The sequence below is a fragment of the Phascolarctos cinereus genome, unplaced genomic scaffold, assembly GCF_003287225.1.
Source record: "Phascolarctos cinereus isolate Bilbo 61053 unplaced genomic scaffold, phaCin_HiC Scaffold_4;HRSCAF=312, whole genome shotgun sequence".
NCBI lineage: Eukaryota > Metazoa > Chordata > Mammalia > Diprotodontia > Phascolarctidae > Phascolarctos > Phascolarctos cinereus.
In genome coordinates, this window is record NW_027555847.1 from 670,637,986 (window position 1) to 670,652,003 (window position 14,018).

General features: G+C 39.3%; 1 protein-coding gene across 6 annotated transcripts in view; it reads right to left on the reverse strand.

The window, feature by feature from the left end:
* EPS15L1 (epidermal growth factor receptor pathway substrate 15 like 1) overlaps window positions 1–14,018 on the reverse strand; it is a 129,081-nt gene that overhangs the window by 22,778 nt on the left and 92,285 nt on the right. For 5 of the 6 annotated variants that reach the window (XM_078154060.1, XM_078154061.1, XM_078154059.1 and 2 more), the window contains one exon: window positions 8,721–8,853. The exons of the other annotated variant lie outside the window; for it this stretch is intronic. In XM_078154060.1, coding sequence (XP_078010186.1) covers window positions 8,721–8,853 — 133 coding nt within the window. The remainder of the gene's footprint in view (window positions 1–8,720; window positions 8,854–14,018) is intronic. 6 annotated transcript variants of the gene reach the window in all.

The following is a 14,018-nucleotide window of genomic DNA, read 5'->3' on the forward strand; positions in this document are numbered from 1 at the left end:
ACACAGTCTCTAGCACAGAGTTACCACAGCTATCCACTTAATCAATAATATCTACTCATATTTGTATAGCATTTTACAACTCACAATGTGTTTTTCACATGTGATTATCTCATCTGAACCTCATGGCAGCCTAGTAGGTAGTACAAGTGTTATCTTTTCCATTTTACAACAAAACTAAGGATCAGATAGGTCAAATGATTTACCCAAGGTCACAAAGATAGTAAGTGGCAGAATAAGGACATGAACTCAAGTCTTTGAATCAGAGTCTACTACTATTTCCACTAAACCCTCAAAAATTCCTCTCAAAAATCAAGCTTAAGTCAGAGAAAATGAGGCCATAGAGCACTTCCATTGGATTTATTTTTCTAGAACTATTTCATTAGAGCCTTAAAAATGCAGTATCATTCTGTTTGCCTGTTCATGCAAGCTGATCTCCCCCATCAAGCTAAGGTAACAAAGAAAACACCCTTAAATTTCTACCTAGGACCTAGTATAATGCTTTGTACACAGTAGGTGTTTCATACGTGAATGAATAAGGTTATTAAGAAGTATGGAACACACACATCAGTGTATTAGATATAAACTTCTCCATCCTAGCTCCTCTAGTTATGAATACCAAAAGCAAGAGAGGTTGACCTCTCTCTTTGGTTCCTAGCATTATATCATCCATGTTTTTCAGTGGTGCCAGGGAATGATCACAAATGGCACTATTCAAACTGTATGAATTTTCAAAACTTTGAAACATGCTTTGTCAATTTTTCTTTGATAGAACTGAAATGAAAACAATGCTCCAACATTTTCCATTGGTAGGTTTTTACACGGCACGTTTTCTTGCTTCACTGGTTAACATGTTTTGGCTATAGACTTCAGGCAAAGAGACCAAGACATCAACGGAAATTACTGCCATCTGAAAGTTTGCTACTTGAGCAGGGTTCTCCTCCAATACTCATCTCTGTCTCTTATAAGAGGCTAAGTAATTTTTCACGTTTTAAGTAACCACTTACTCTCAATTGCATAGAGAGAAGGAAGGATAAGTATACACAGGAAAACAGAATGAAGTTTCCTAAACTAAAAGACACATTTTTAACAGAATTTGATACAAAAGCCTACAAGATTCCTCAGATACAATTTGTCAAACCTGAAACTGCTGTTAAATATATATTTATAGATAGCTGAATAATAATTGCCCTGCATTTAAGTACAATGATTGCATTTCAATCCACATGAACAAAGCAGAGCCTGGGCAAGGCACCTGGGTACCCCAGATCAAGTTTTAAAACTGTGTCCATGTAGGTTACTGTCCATGGAGCCTTTGAGCCTTCATCAGAACATGTTAGACTTGACATCATAACCAACTTCTATGCACTAAGGAGAATGGGATGTTCTAGTAATAAGAATATTTGCATTTATGAAAACCCATAATGAAAGTGTCCCTCCTGAGGTACCACCCTAGAAGTTGCCTACCCTTGAGTTCCTGACTACTGGGTAAACACACAAGACAATAGATGTCATAGACTCCACATCTATCTTATACACAGAACATTTCAGCATTTCATCTAGTATAAAGGGAAAGTCAAAGACAAATGAATCCTCCAGGTTTCCCTAACGTATTAGCAATAAAACAATAATATGGGGGCAGCTAGGTGGCACAGTGGATAGAGTGCCAGCCCTGAGTTCAAATCCGGCTTCAGACCAAACACTTGACACTTACTAGCTGTGTGACCCTGGGCAAGTCACTTAACCCCAACTGCCTAAAAAAAAATAATAATAATAATAATAACAATAATAATAATATGCTATATTTACAAAGCCTGTTGTCCAAGTAGCTCACAGCACTCCATAGTATCATAGCAAGAAATGGCTTTAGAGATAATGTAGTCCAACTGAGTCTGTCCCTCCCTCCCTATTTACAGAAAAGGAAACTGAGGACTATAGAGGTTAAAGATTTCATTCACTTATCTTAGTAACATCCTTGTGAGGTAGACAGGAATGGGGATATTCCTTATCTGGTGATATTATACAGAAAAAGTTAATGAGAAGAAAGGAGAAGAGAATTGAGGCTTCCTGAATCCCAGGATTAAGCTAATTTCAATTAACTTAAATTGCCTCTCTTCACAAAATGTGTAAGAGGTTATAAAATGAGGTCAATGTGGAAAGGCCAAAATAATTTAATTTAGCTAATCTAGCAAAGAGAATTTAATAAGGAAAGTTCAGGCCACTTTTAAGCCCTGTCACAATCAATTCAATCCAAACATTTATTAACATTCCAGTATATATAACAAACTGTGCTAGGTGCTAAAGATACACAGATGAAAGTCAACATAGTTTCTGCCCTCAAGAAGTTTGCAATCTAAAGAGACAAGACAAATAACTAAAATTCAAGTTGTAATATAAGTGGGTAGGAGATATCCAAACAGAATGGCCTGAGAGAGTCAAGAAAGGTGCAACGACTAAAAATGGAAAAAATGGAACCTAGGGAGAAGAACAGGAAAGATTTAATGGAACAGATGACTCTGGACCTGTCTTGAAGGAAGGGAAGGAAGTCAAGGGTAGAAATAGGAAGGGAAGACCAATTCAGATTGAGGGACAGTATGTGCCTTAGAGGCTGGAAAAATCTGGACAAGCCTGGGGAACACCTCCTAAGCTAGGTTTGGCTGGAACACAGTAAGTAAGAAAAGGAATAGTATCTAATAAGGCAGGCGGGAGTCAGCTTGTGAAGCACATTGAATGCCAGGCCAAGGAGCTTATGTGTATACAAACACACACACACACACACAACACACACACACACACACACACACACACACACACAAAATTGGGAACCACTGAATGCTTTGAATTGGGAAGTGCCATGGTCCAGTGGACTGGAGAGGGAAAAAACAGGTAGGAAGATTAGTTAGGAGGATATCACAATTATCCACAAGACATAAAGAAGGCCAGAACTAAAGCTGAATGTAACAAGGGAAAGTGGAAAGGAGTAAAAAGGCTTGCAGGATATTAAGGATGTAGAATTAGCTTGGCAATTGACTGAATAAGGGAAAAGTCAGTGATGACTGAGCTTTTGAGACTGGGTGACTGACTAGATGGTAGTACAGTCCACAAAAATATGGTTATTCAAACACATCCCAACTCATTTCATTATAAATGATTGTGAGTAACACAAAGCTAAGTAACAAGACTGTATGTAGATCAATGGAACAAACTTAGAAAGAAGCAAATGCTAAATGACATTACACTGGGGTTTGACTAGGACGCTTTAATCAAAGAACAAGCATCTATTAAGTATTTGAAACAACAGTGGTTGGGGCAATGTTATGCTTATCTTTATATTTCTTATCAGCTCTACTGTATTCTAAACTCCTTGTTTTTGATGACAAGTTATCCAATGGCGAGCACAGACACATGCTACAGACAAGACTTGAACTGGGGCATGGGGCAATGGAGGAGGAAGCAACTTCAAAGAGCATGACCCCCTGGAAGCTGAGAATTGAGAAGGGAGTCAGCTATGGAAAGGAGCAGGTGACGAGCATGCAGCTGAACAACTCACCCAGCAGAGATGCTGAAATCAAGGGGAGCTGTATGAAAATCCTACAAAGAAATAAGAACTTCTAGGACCTGAAGTGTGCTCACTTCACTGTCTGCATTGCTCTACTTCCACACCAGCTGCTTTGTCTACCTCTGAGGACAATGCCCTGAGGCTTTCTGTCAAGATGAGTCCCTGGCCAGGACTGCCATTTCTTTTTTTTTTTTTTCTTTTTGGTGAGGCAATTGGGGTTAAGCGACTTGCTCATAGTCACACAGCTAGTAAGTGTCAAGTGTGTGAGGCTGGATTTGAATTCAGGTCCTCCTGACTCCAAGGCCATAATTATCCACTGTGCCACCTAACTGCTCCTCCACTGCACCACCTAGCTGCTCCTAAGGATTGCCATTACTTGAGGGACATCAGCCAATCACTGCACTCCCAGCTCAACATTTCCCCATTAGCTGCCTTGCCCCAATATTCTCCTTCCTCTCTGCCCCTTGATGGTCTGTATTCTTTTATTAGAATGTAAGCTCCTTGAGAGTAGGGACCATCTTGTTTTCTTGTACTTGGATCCCAGCCCCTAACACAGGGCCTAGCACAAAGTCAGCCCTGAAGAAATGTACTCACACTCACTCTCTCCCTCTCCCTCCCCCCTTTCTCTTTCATTTTGATAGCCTCAGTATCTAACACAGTGCCTTATACTTAGTGGGTATTTGTTTGATAAGTATTAATACTAGGTGGCACCATAGTGCATAGAGTGCTGGGCCTGGAGTCAGGAAAACATCTTCCTGAGTTCAAATCTAGCCTCAGACACTTACTCTAGCTAGGTGACTCTGGGCAAGTCACTTCACCCTGTTTGCCTTAGTTTTCTCATCTGTAAAATGAGCTGAAGAAGGAAATGGCAAACCACTCCAGTATCTTTGCCAAGAAAACTCCAAATGGAGTCATGAAGAGTCAGACATAACTGAAAAACAACTGAACAACAAATACTAATTGAATTGAATACACACCTGTAATAACATCCCCACAAATTCAAACTTCCTGAACATAGTTCTGAACCCAGACAGAATTAAGGAAAATAGCTGTCAAAAAACCTCAACACTAAAGCCAGAGTTGTAGATTTTCAATGATTTCTTCTATCACATGTAACTCTTACTAAGCTTATTATACTGGTAAGCTCCATAAGAGCCAAGAATGCATCTTATTTTATCTTCCTATCTCACAACATTCAGTACAGTGTCTCACACAAAGAAGATACTTGTTTATTGATAAAGCAGTAGTATGATAAGGTGGCAAGAGCTCTGTTACTGAGACATAAGACCTAAAGGTGAGTTCTAATTCTGACATTTAACTAACTGAACAAATCATTTAACCACCTTGTGCCTTATTTTCCTCAACTGAAAAATGGGGATAATGAAACTTGCATTACCTACCTCACAGTGCCGTTGCATGGATAGTGTTTTGTAAGTTGAAAATACTATAGAAATGTGAATTATTATTAGTTGAACTGAATTATCTGCTCACAGCAGATTAAAGGCAGCTGAGCAGAAAGGGGAGGGGAGGGGGCGCCTGCCAGAAATGTGGACAATCACAGTTATTGAACAGAAACAGCTGAAAGGCTTTCTAGTGTTACATATGTGATTCACAATAATTATAATGAATCATCAATAAAAAGTGAAATTATACTCACTGTCAGGAAAGCAGAAAGATGGGAAACAATTTTTACAGCAAGTGTTTCTGATAAAGGCTTCATTTCTCAAATATATAGAGAACTGAGTCAAATTTATAAGAACACAAGTCATGCCCCAATTGATAAATGGTCAAAGGACATAAACAGCAGTTTTCAGATGGAGAAATTAAAGTTATCCATAGTTATATGAAAAGGTGCTCTAAATCACCACTGAAAAGAGAAATGCAAATTAAAACAACTCTGAAGTACTACCTCATACCTATCACATTGCTTAATATGACAGAAAAGGAACACAATGAATATTGGAGAAGATGTGGGAAAACTGGGACACTAATGCATTTTGGTGGACTTGTGAACTGATCCAACCATTCTGGAGAGCAATTTGGAACTATGCTCAAAGGGCTATAAAATTGTATATACCTTTTGACCCAGCAATACCACGACTAGGTGCGTACCCTAAAGACATCATAAAAAAGGGGAAAGGACCTACATGTACAAAAATATTTATAGCAGCTCTTTTTGTGGTGGCAAAGAAGTAAAAATCAGAGGATGGATGAACAAGCTGTGGTATATAAATGCAATGGAATACTATTGTGCTATAAGAAATGATGATCAGTGGAAAGACTTACATGAATTAATGCTGAGTGAAGTGAGCAGAACCAGAAGAGAACACTGGACACGGTCACACTAACACTGTGCAATGATCAATGTAGCTCTTCTCAGCAATACAATGATCCAAGACAACAACAAAAGACTCCTGACAGAAAACGCTATCCATCCAGAGAAAGAACTATGGAGTCTGAATGCAGATCGAAGCATATTATTTTCACTTTTTTTTGTGCGGCTTTTCCCTGTTGTTGTTTTTTTCTTTCACAACATGACTAATGTGGAAAGGCGTTTAACATGACTGCACGTGTATAACCTATATCAGATTGCTTGCCATCTTAGGGAGTGGGGAGGGAAGGTAAGGAGGGAGAAAAATCTGGAACTCTAAATCTTATAAAAATGAATATTGAAAACTATCTTTACATATAATTGGAAAAAATAAAGTACTATTTACAAAAAAAAGAATAAAATAAAATAATAAACAATAACAAAAAGAAATCACACTCATTGTTTCCCCTTTAAGAAGGAAAACATATTAACATATTTCAGAAAGATTTCCATCCCAAATGGTTAAAAGCAGGAGTAGAGCCATGAGAGAGGTGAGCATGGCTAGCTAGCCATGGCATATCCTTAAACGGAGGTTCTAAGCAGAAACTCACTAAATGGATAGGTGGGGGTGTGGCACAGAGACAGAGGCATTTCCATGGTGAGAAGACTGCTGGGGCAGGGGAGGGAAAGTCTAGAGAGTCCCGAGCAGAGCTGGGAGAGAAGTGAGCATGGATGGATGGCTTGGGCACAGAAAGCCAGGAGATAAGCGAAGTGAAAAGATCAGACAAACTTCTGTTGACTAACAGCAGCCAATTATCATCTATATTCTTGACGAGGTTTGGCTATCATCTTGCCTGGAAAAAAAGAACTGATGGAGAGCACAATTCTGACTCTTAAGATCCTATTACTTCATTTTATCAAAGCTATAAATGGACAACAAAAATAATTAAAACAGATTTGTGAGATGCACTGACTTTCTCTAAGAGTATTACTTTTTGTTTTACAATATTAAGAAAAACCTTTCATCTCATCATCCCATTAACAGATTCATTCACAGAATGTCAGAACTATAGGGAAGCTCATAGGCCATGGAGTCCAATTTGTACCTGAACAAGACAAGACTTCCCTCTCCAACATACTAAACCAATAGATGGGTATCAAGTCTTTGCTCAAAGACCACTAAGGAAGAGGGACCTACAAGGTCCCAAGAAAGCCCATTACATTTTTGAACACCTCAAATCGTTAGAAAGTTTTTCCTTACACCAGACCTACAAGTGTGTACCTCTGTAACTCACACCAGTTCCTCCTAGTTCTGCCCTCTGGAGACAAGCAAAACATGTGGGGCCACCCTCGTTAGGTATGGAATCAGGGGAGGCCTGAGGTGTCTTGTGCTGCTTTCAATACTTGCTAATCAGGTGGCCATGGAACAGGCCCTCATTGCATCTTATTGACTCTCTGAGTCTTAATAATTATACCTATAGCATTTATTCCACAAGGCCTTGGAAACCTTGAAGTGCTACATCCATGCTAGCTTTTATTACTCTGTAACACAGTCCATCAGATATTTCAAGATACCGACTATGTCCCCTCCAAAGCTTTCCTTCTCTTCAGGTCCTTCACTATTCTAGTCACCCTCCGACTTCCCAAAAGTGGAGGCCAGAATGGAACACCGTACTTGCAAGGTGTCTGACAGAGCACAACACAGAAGGACACAAGGTCTCTTAGAATACAACCTAAGATCCCCTTAGTAGATCTGGTAGCCACATCACATTGCTCACTCTTAGTGAGCCTGAAACCCATTTTAATACCCAGTCTATTCCAGACAAAATGGCTGCCTGCCTCTCCCGGCTCATACCCAAGCTTGGAAAACCAGCTTCTCAAGAATAAATCTCTCCATTTATCCTCATTAAATTTTATATTCTTGGAAATTGAGAGGATGCCCATCAACTGGGGAATGGCTGAGCAAGTTGTGGTATATGAATGTAGTGGAATACTATTGTGCTATAAGAAATGATGAGCAGGTGGACTTCAGAAAAACCTGGAAAGACTTGTATGGTCTGATGCTGAGTGAAGTGAGCAGAACCAGGAGAATGTTGTACACAATAACAGCCACGTTGTGCGATGACTAATACTGATAAACTTAACCCTTCCCAACAATACAAGGATCTAAGACATCTCCAAAGGCCTCGTGATGGAAAAGCTATCCACATCCAAAGAAAGAACTATGGAATTTGAATGCAGATCAAAGCATACTGTTTGCTGTTTATTTTCCTCTTCTGATGAGTTTTGTTTCCTCTTTTTGGTGGTTCCTCCTGTTGGTTCTAATTTTTACTTCACTAATCTGACAACATGTTTAATAAGAATGTATGCCTGGTGTGGAATAAAGTCTCTGAACAATTTCAACTAGCTGATGATTCTAACAGGAAAAAAGGTTCCCTTTTCTGGCTTTTTCTGTGTGAGATGTCACAGAGAATTCCAAAGACTCTGGGCTGGGAGGGACTTCTACCTCAAGATAAATCCCTTCTACAGAACCCCAACAAGCAGCCATCCAGCCTTCTCTTGAAAACTGCCAGAGAAGGTGAACCTTCAGTACCAAAGAAGAATTAGCATGCTACATTTTGAAGGCACCATGAATTTAGAATGCAGAAGGCAACCCAACCCGATACTGCTGAAATAAAATCAAAACAACTTCACTGCAAATCCAAACAGCCCCAGTTCGAAGCTGCTCCTGGGCTTCTCTGAGATCGGAATCAGAGAAGCGGAGGGATAAGAGGTTTAGTTCACTTCCCCTGTATTCCTGTAATGCGGAACAGACCAGGAATAACCGATCACAGAAAAAGGCATCATACTTACCACTGGGTGGCTTGGGTCGGGGAGGAACATTTTTCTTCGGTGGCAGAGCGGGAGTGTCCTGTTTACTTTTAAAAGGGTCCTCTGAGAATCCCACCCCTCCAAAAGAGGAGGTGAAAGGGTCAGAAGGAGTGGGCTGCAGAAATGGAGATGAAAGGGAGATAGAGAAAAGCAATTCAAATAAAGATTATGGAGATCAATCGAACACACAATCAGTTTTTACTGATGCCCTCTTACGGGAAGCCCAGCCCAACAGCCTGCTGCTTGTTGTTTCCACGTGGCTGCCACTCAAGGTTCCTAAGGGGGAGATAAGTACGATAGCCTGTGGTGAGCACAGTATCTGGTCCATAATCATGTCATGATAAATGTTTGTTGAACATCTGCCATTAAATGATGAAACTGAGGTTGAAGAGGAGAAGAGGCCTGCCCAAGTTCTACTGAAATTGCTTCCTCTGAGGTTCCAGTGACATCTTAATTTCCAACTCCAATGGTCATTTCTTGGCTTTCATTTTCCTGGACCACCCAGTCCCTTAAAACTTGTTCCTGGGGCAGCTAGGTGGCACAACTGGATAGAGCACCAGCCCTGGAGTCAGGAGGACCTGAGTTCAAATCCGGTCTCAGACACATTTCCTAGCTGTGACTCTGGGCAAGTCACTTAACCACAATTGCCTCACTTTAAAAAAAAGAAAAAAACCCTGTTCCCCTAATCATCTATTTCCTTTGGTTTGCATGCACAGTACTGTCCTGGCCTTCCTCTTACCTGGCTAACCATTTCTTCTCAATCAACAGCAGGACTGGGGGAATGGCCCTGTCTCTTTTCTCTCCCCACATAAGCGGGCACCACAGGGATTGTGTAGGTAGTTGGATTCAACACAACAAGTATTTATTAGAAGGAGATACGGTTTCTGTCAATTGTCAAGAAGATCACACTTTGAGAATTCCTGAATGAGTTAGAATCACGGCTATGTTATGTAACAGGTAAGAGTTCAACAAAACTGTTAAGGAAACTTTTATTAATGCAGAGGTCTGACCCCTCAGATCTCTGCTCAAAAACTTTCAGTAGGCTCCTGACAGCCTAGAGCAGGGGTGAGGAACTTGCTGCCTGGAGGCCACATGCGGCCCTCTAGGTCCTTAAATGCAGCCCTTTGACTGAATCTAAACCTCACAGAACAAATCCCCTCAAAAGGATCTGTTCTGTAAAACTTGGACTCAGTCAAAAGACTGCACCCAAGGATCTAGAAGGCCACAGGTTCCCCACTGCTGGCCTAGAGGATAAAATATAAACCCCTTACTCTGTCATTCAAGCCCCCCCCCCCAATTTGACTGATTCTGATCTGCTTTTCCAGCCCCAAATGTTTGCCTGTTGAAATAATGCATGTGTCTGTCCCGACTCCTGTTCTGTTAATATTTCACAGTGTTAAACTAATTAAGTGTATCTTTTTATCAGGTTTCTTGATATTTATATACCAACTCTTTTGCTGTAATGTATTGCTAAGCTTTTCAAATTTAGGACGCAATGGTTGGAAGACATTTCCAGGTTGACATGAGAATATTCTATCCTGTCCTCTTCCAGATTCTATGTCTTTTGCTGTTTGATGTAAATGTTCTTTTTAAAAATAAATGGTAGTTTTTTTCCACCTGTAAAAAGGGAAAAAAAAAAGGCCCTGGCCACATACTGTCAACCAAAGGTCTTTCCAACCTCTAGGATCTCTCGCCATCACAAGTTGCCTGTTTCCTTATTACACTTTTTTCTTCTTTCCAAGTTGCCTTTATTAATTCATTTAATTACTCAAGAGATATCCATAGGTATTTCTGCTAAAAATGCTAAGGACCTATACTGGGAATTAATAGCTAAGAAATAATTCCTGCTCTAATACAGTTTATAATCTACCAAGACAATGTACTACATCTATTTATCTGTTGTTTTATAAGACAGACTGTGTTAACTGACAGAAGTGAGATAGGAGTAAATTGTTCTGAAAGTTCAAAAGAGAGCTCACTTTAATGTGGGGAAGTGGATAAGAAATTATGTAAGACTTCATGGAAGAGGCAGCATGTAAGGAATTGATATCTGAGCGGGCCTCAGTTGAAAAACAGGGTTTGATATCATTTCAACTTGGTATCACCTGAATAAAAATGTTGTGTGATGCTGAATGGAAGTAGGGAGAAATTGGTTGGAATGGGACATACAACATCCATCATCCAGCAGGATATCCTAGGAGTGGCCTCAGATGAATATGATTCCAATTACAATGACAGCAAAGAATCTGAAAACATCCACCAAAAGGAGATGCATGTGCCCTAGGTTATAGGGGGAACACTCCATACACCTACAAGGGCAGTGTACCTAGAAAAGAGGGGACTCTCTTTTCATCTAGCTTTTCACAGTCTCCCCAGCTTGAAGTGCTCTCTTTTCTAGAATTTTCCCAAAGTAATTTGTTTGGCTTGATCCCATTTTCCTGCCATATTTTCATTCACATGACATGTCACAGTCTCCTAATGACACCTGCTCTTGAGGAGCTTTCCTTTTATAGCCCATCTCTGCCATACCAGTACCGAGCACAGTGCCTTGAACACAGGCAAAACTCTTTGTTGAAGTTTAATAGGATGAGCTACTATCACCATTGTTGTTGTCTTAATTATTCTGTATATACCCCACCCCTCCAGTACAATACAGTGTTCTATCCAAAACAGGTGCTCCACAGATGTCACCTGATTCAAACTAAAACCACAATCATTCCCCACAAGGACTTGTGGGGAGGACAGGCTATACTCTGATACTCTGATTCAAACGAGACACACTCTATCTAAACTTGGTGACAGTACAATTGGAAAGAGATCAAATGAGCCATCTGATTGTCTCTACAGTCTGAAAAGATTCAAACTACAGACTTCTGGACCCATCATAAGGTTAAGTGACCTCCTACCTAGGACCAAATGGACCACTGCATAACTATTTCTACTTTAATCTAAGCCTAGAGTAAAGCTTCTAATTTTTAAAAATTCAGCAAAACCACTTTGGCTTCTCTTAGCTGAAATAAAACAGGAGATAGAGAACATTACAAAAAGCAAAATGGATAACTTTGATTACATTAAATTGAAAAGTTTTTGGACAAAGCCAATGCAACCAAGATTAGAAGGAAAGCAGAAAATTGGGAAAGAATTTTTACAACCAGTCTCTCTGATAAGGGCCTCATTTCTCAAATGTATAGAGAACTAAGTCAAATTTATAAGACTACAAGTCATTCCCCAATTAATATATGGTCAAAGGATATGAAGAGGCAGTTTTTAGATGAAGAAATTAAAGTTACTTATAGTCATATGAAAAAAATGCTCTAAATCACTACTGATTAGCAAAATGCAAATCAAAACAACTGTGAGATACCACCTTACACCTATCAGATTGGCCAACACGATAAATGTTGAAGACATGAGAAAACTGGAACACTAATGAATTGTTGGTGGAGTTGTAAAATGATCCAACCATTCTGGAGAGCAATTTGGAACTATACCCAAGAGGCTACAAAAATGTGCACCCTTTGACCCAGCAATAGCACTTCTAGGGCTGTACCCCAAAGAGATAATAAAAATGGGAAAAGGCAGGGGCAGCTAGGTGGGCCAGTGGATAGAACCAGCCCTAAAGTCAGGAGGACCTGAGTTCAAATGCGGCCTCAGACACATAATACTCACTAGCTATGTGACTCTGGGCAAGTTACTTAAGCCCAATTGCATCACCCAAAAAAAAAAAGAAAAAAGGAAAAGGATCCACATGTACAAAAATACTTTTAGCAGCTCTTTCTGTGGTGGCAAAGAATTGGAAATTGAGAGGATGCCCATCAACTGGGGAATGGCTGAACAAGTTGTGGTAATATGAATGTAATGGAATGCTATTGTGCTATAAGAAATGATGAGCAGGAAGACTTCAGAAAAACCTGGAAAAACTTGTATGGACTGATGCTGAATGAAGTGAGCAGAACAAGGAGAATACTGTACACAGTAACAGCCATATTGTGCAATGACTTTGAGAGACTAATCTCTTCTTAGCAATGCAAGGTTCTAAGCCAACTCCAAAAGACTCATGACAAAAAATGCTATCCACATCCAGAAAAAGAACTATGGAGTCTGAATGTAGATTGAAGCATATTATTTGCGCTCTCTCTCTCTTTTTTTCATTTCTTCTTTCTCGTGGTTTCTCCCATTGGTTCTAATTCTTCTTTACAATATGACTAACGTAAAAATAGGTTTAATATGAATATATATGTAAAGTCTATATCAAATTGCATGCCATCTTTGGGTGGGGAGGGAGGTATGGGAAGAAAATTTGGAACTCAAAATCTTATGGAAGTGAAAACTAAAAATAAATTAATTCATTGAACAAAGAAATCCCACGTTGGGGAATAAATATTTAAAAAAATCACATTATCAAAAGATTGAAAGAAAACTGATGGAGGTATCTTTCACAACTATGGCTGAGGAAGAATTCTTTTAATTTTTATAAATACCTATTGTTTTCATATCACTTTAATTTCTGAATATATTCCTTCCTTATACCCTGCCCATTGAGCTATCCTAGGTAACAACAACAACAAAATTTGAGAAGGAAAAAAAATGCAACTCAGCAAAACTAACCAAAAGGGAGAGAATCGTCACCAAACAAGGTTTAGAGGAGGTCCAAAAAGATATAACAATTTTAATTACATGAAATTGAAAAGCTTTTACGATTATAAAATCTATATAGGTAGGATAAGAAGGATAACTCTCAATTAGGAAAAGATTTTTGCATCAAACATCTATCACACAGGTCTCATACCCAAGATAAATACAGAATTAACACAAATATAGAAGACCAAGAGCAACACCTCAATGGACAAGTGGTCAAATGACATGGACTAGTTTTCGAAAGAAAAAATGCAAATTTCAGCTCTATGAAAAATTGCTCTAAATCAGAGTTTAAGAAGTGGTGACGGGGTCACGACTGGAAAAAGTTCAAGAAGCCCTGCTCTAAATCACTAATAAGAGAAATAAGAAGAAACTAAACTAACTCTGAAGTTTCAGGTCACAAGCAGCATATTAGCAAAGATGAAAAAAAAATAGAAATAGTGTATAGGGATATACTAATACACTGTTAAGGGAGTTCTGAACTGATCCAATCACTCTGTAAAGTAATTTAGAATTATATTTAAAATGTCTAGTGACCACACTCTTTAACACAGAGATCTCCCTGCTAGGCATACACCTTAAAGTGGTCAAAGACAAAAAGATCCCAAGTATTTAAAAATATTCATAGCAACACTTTTTAAT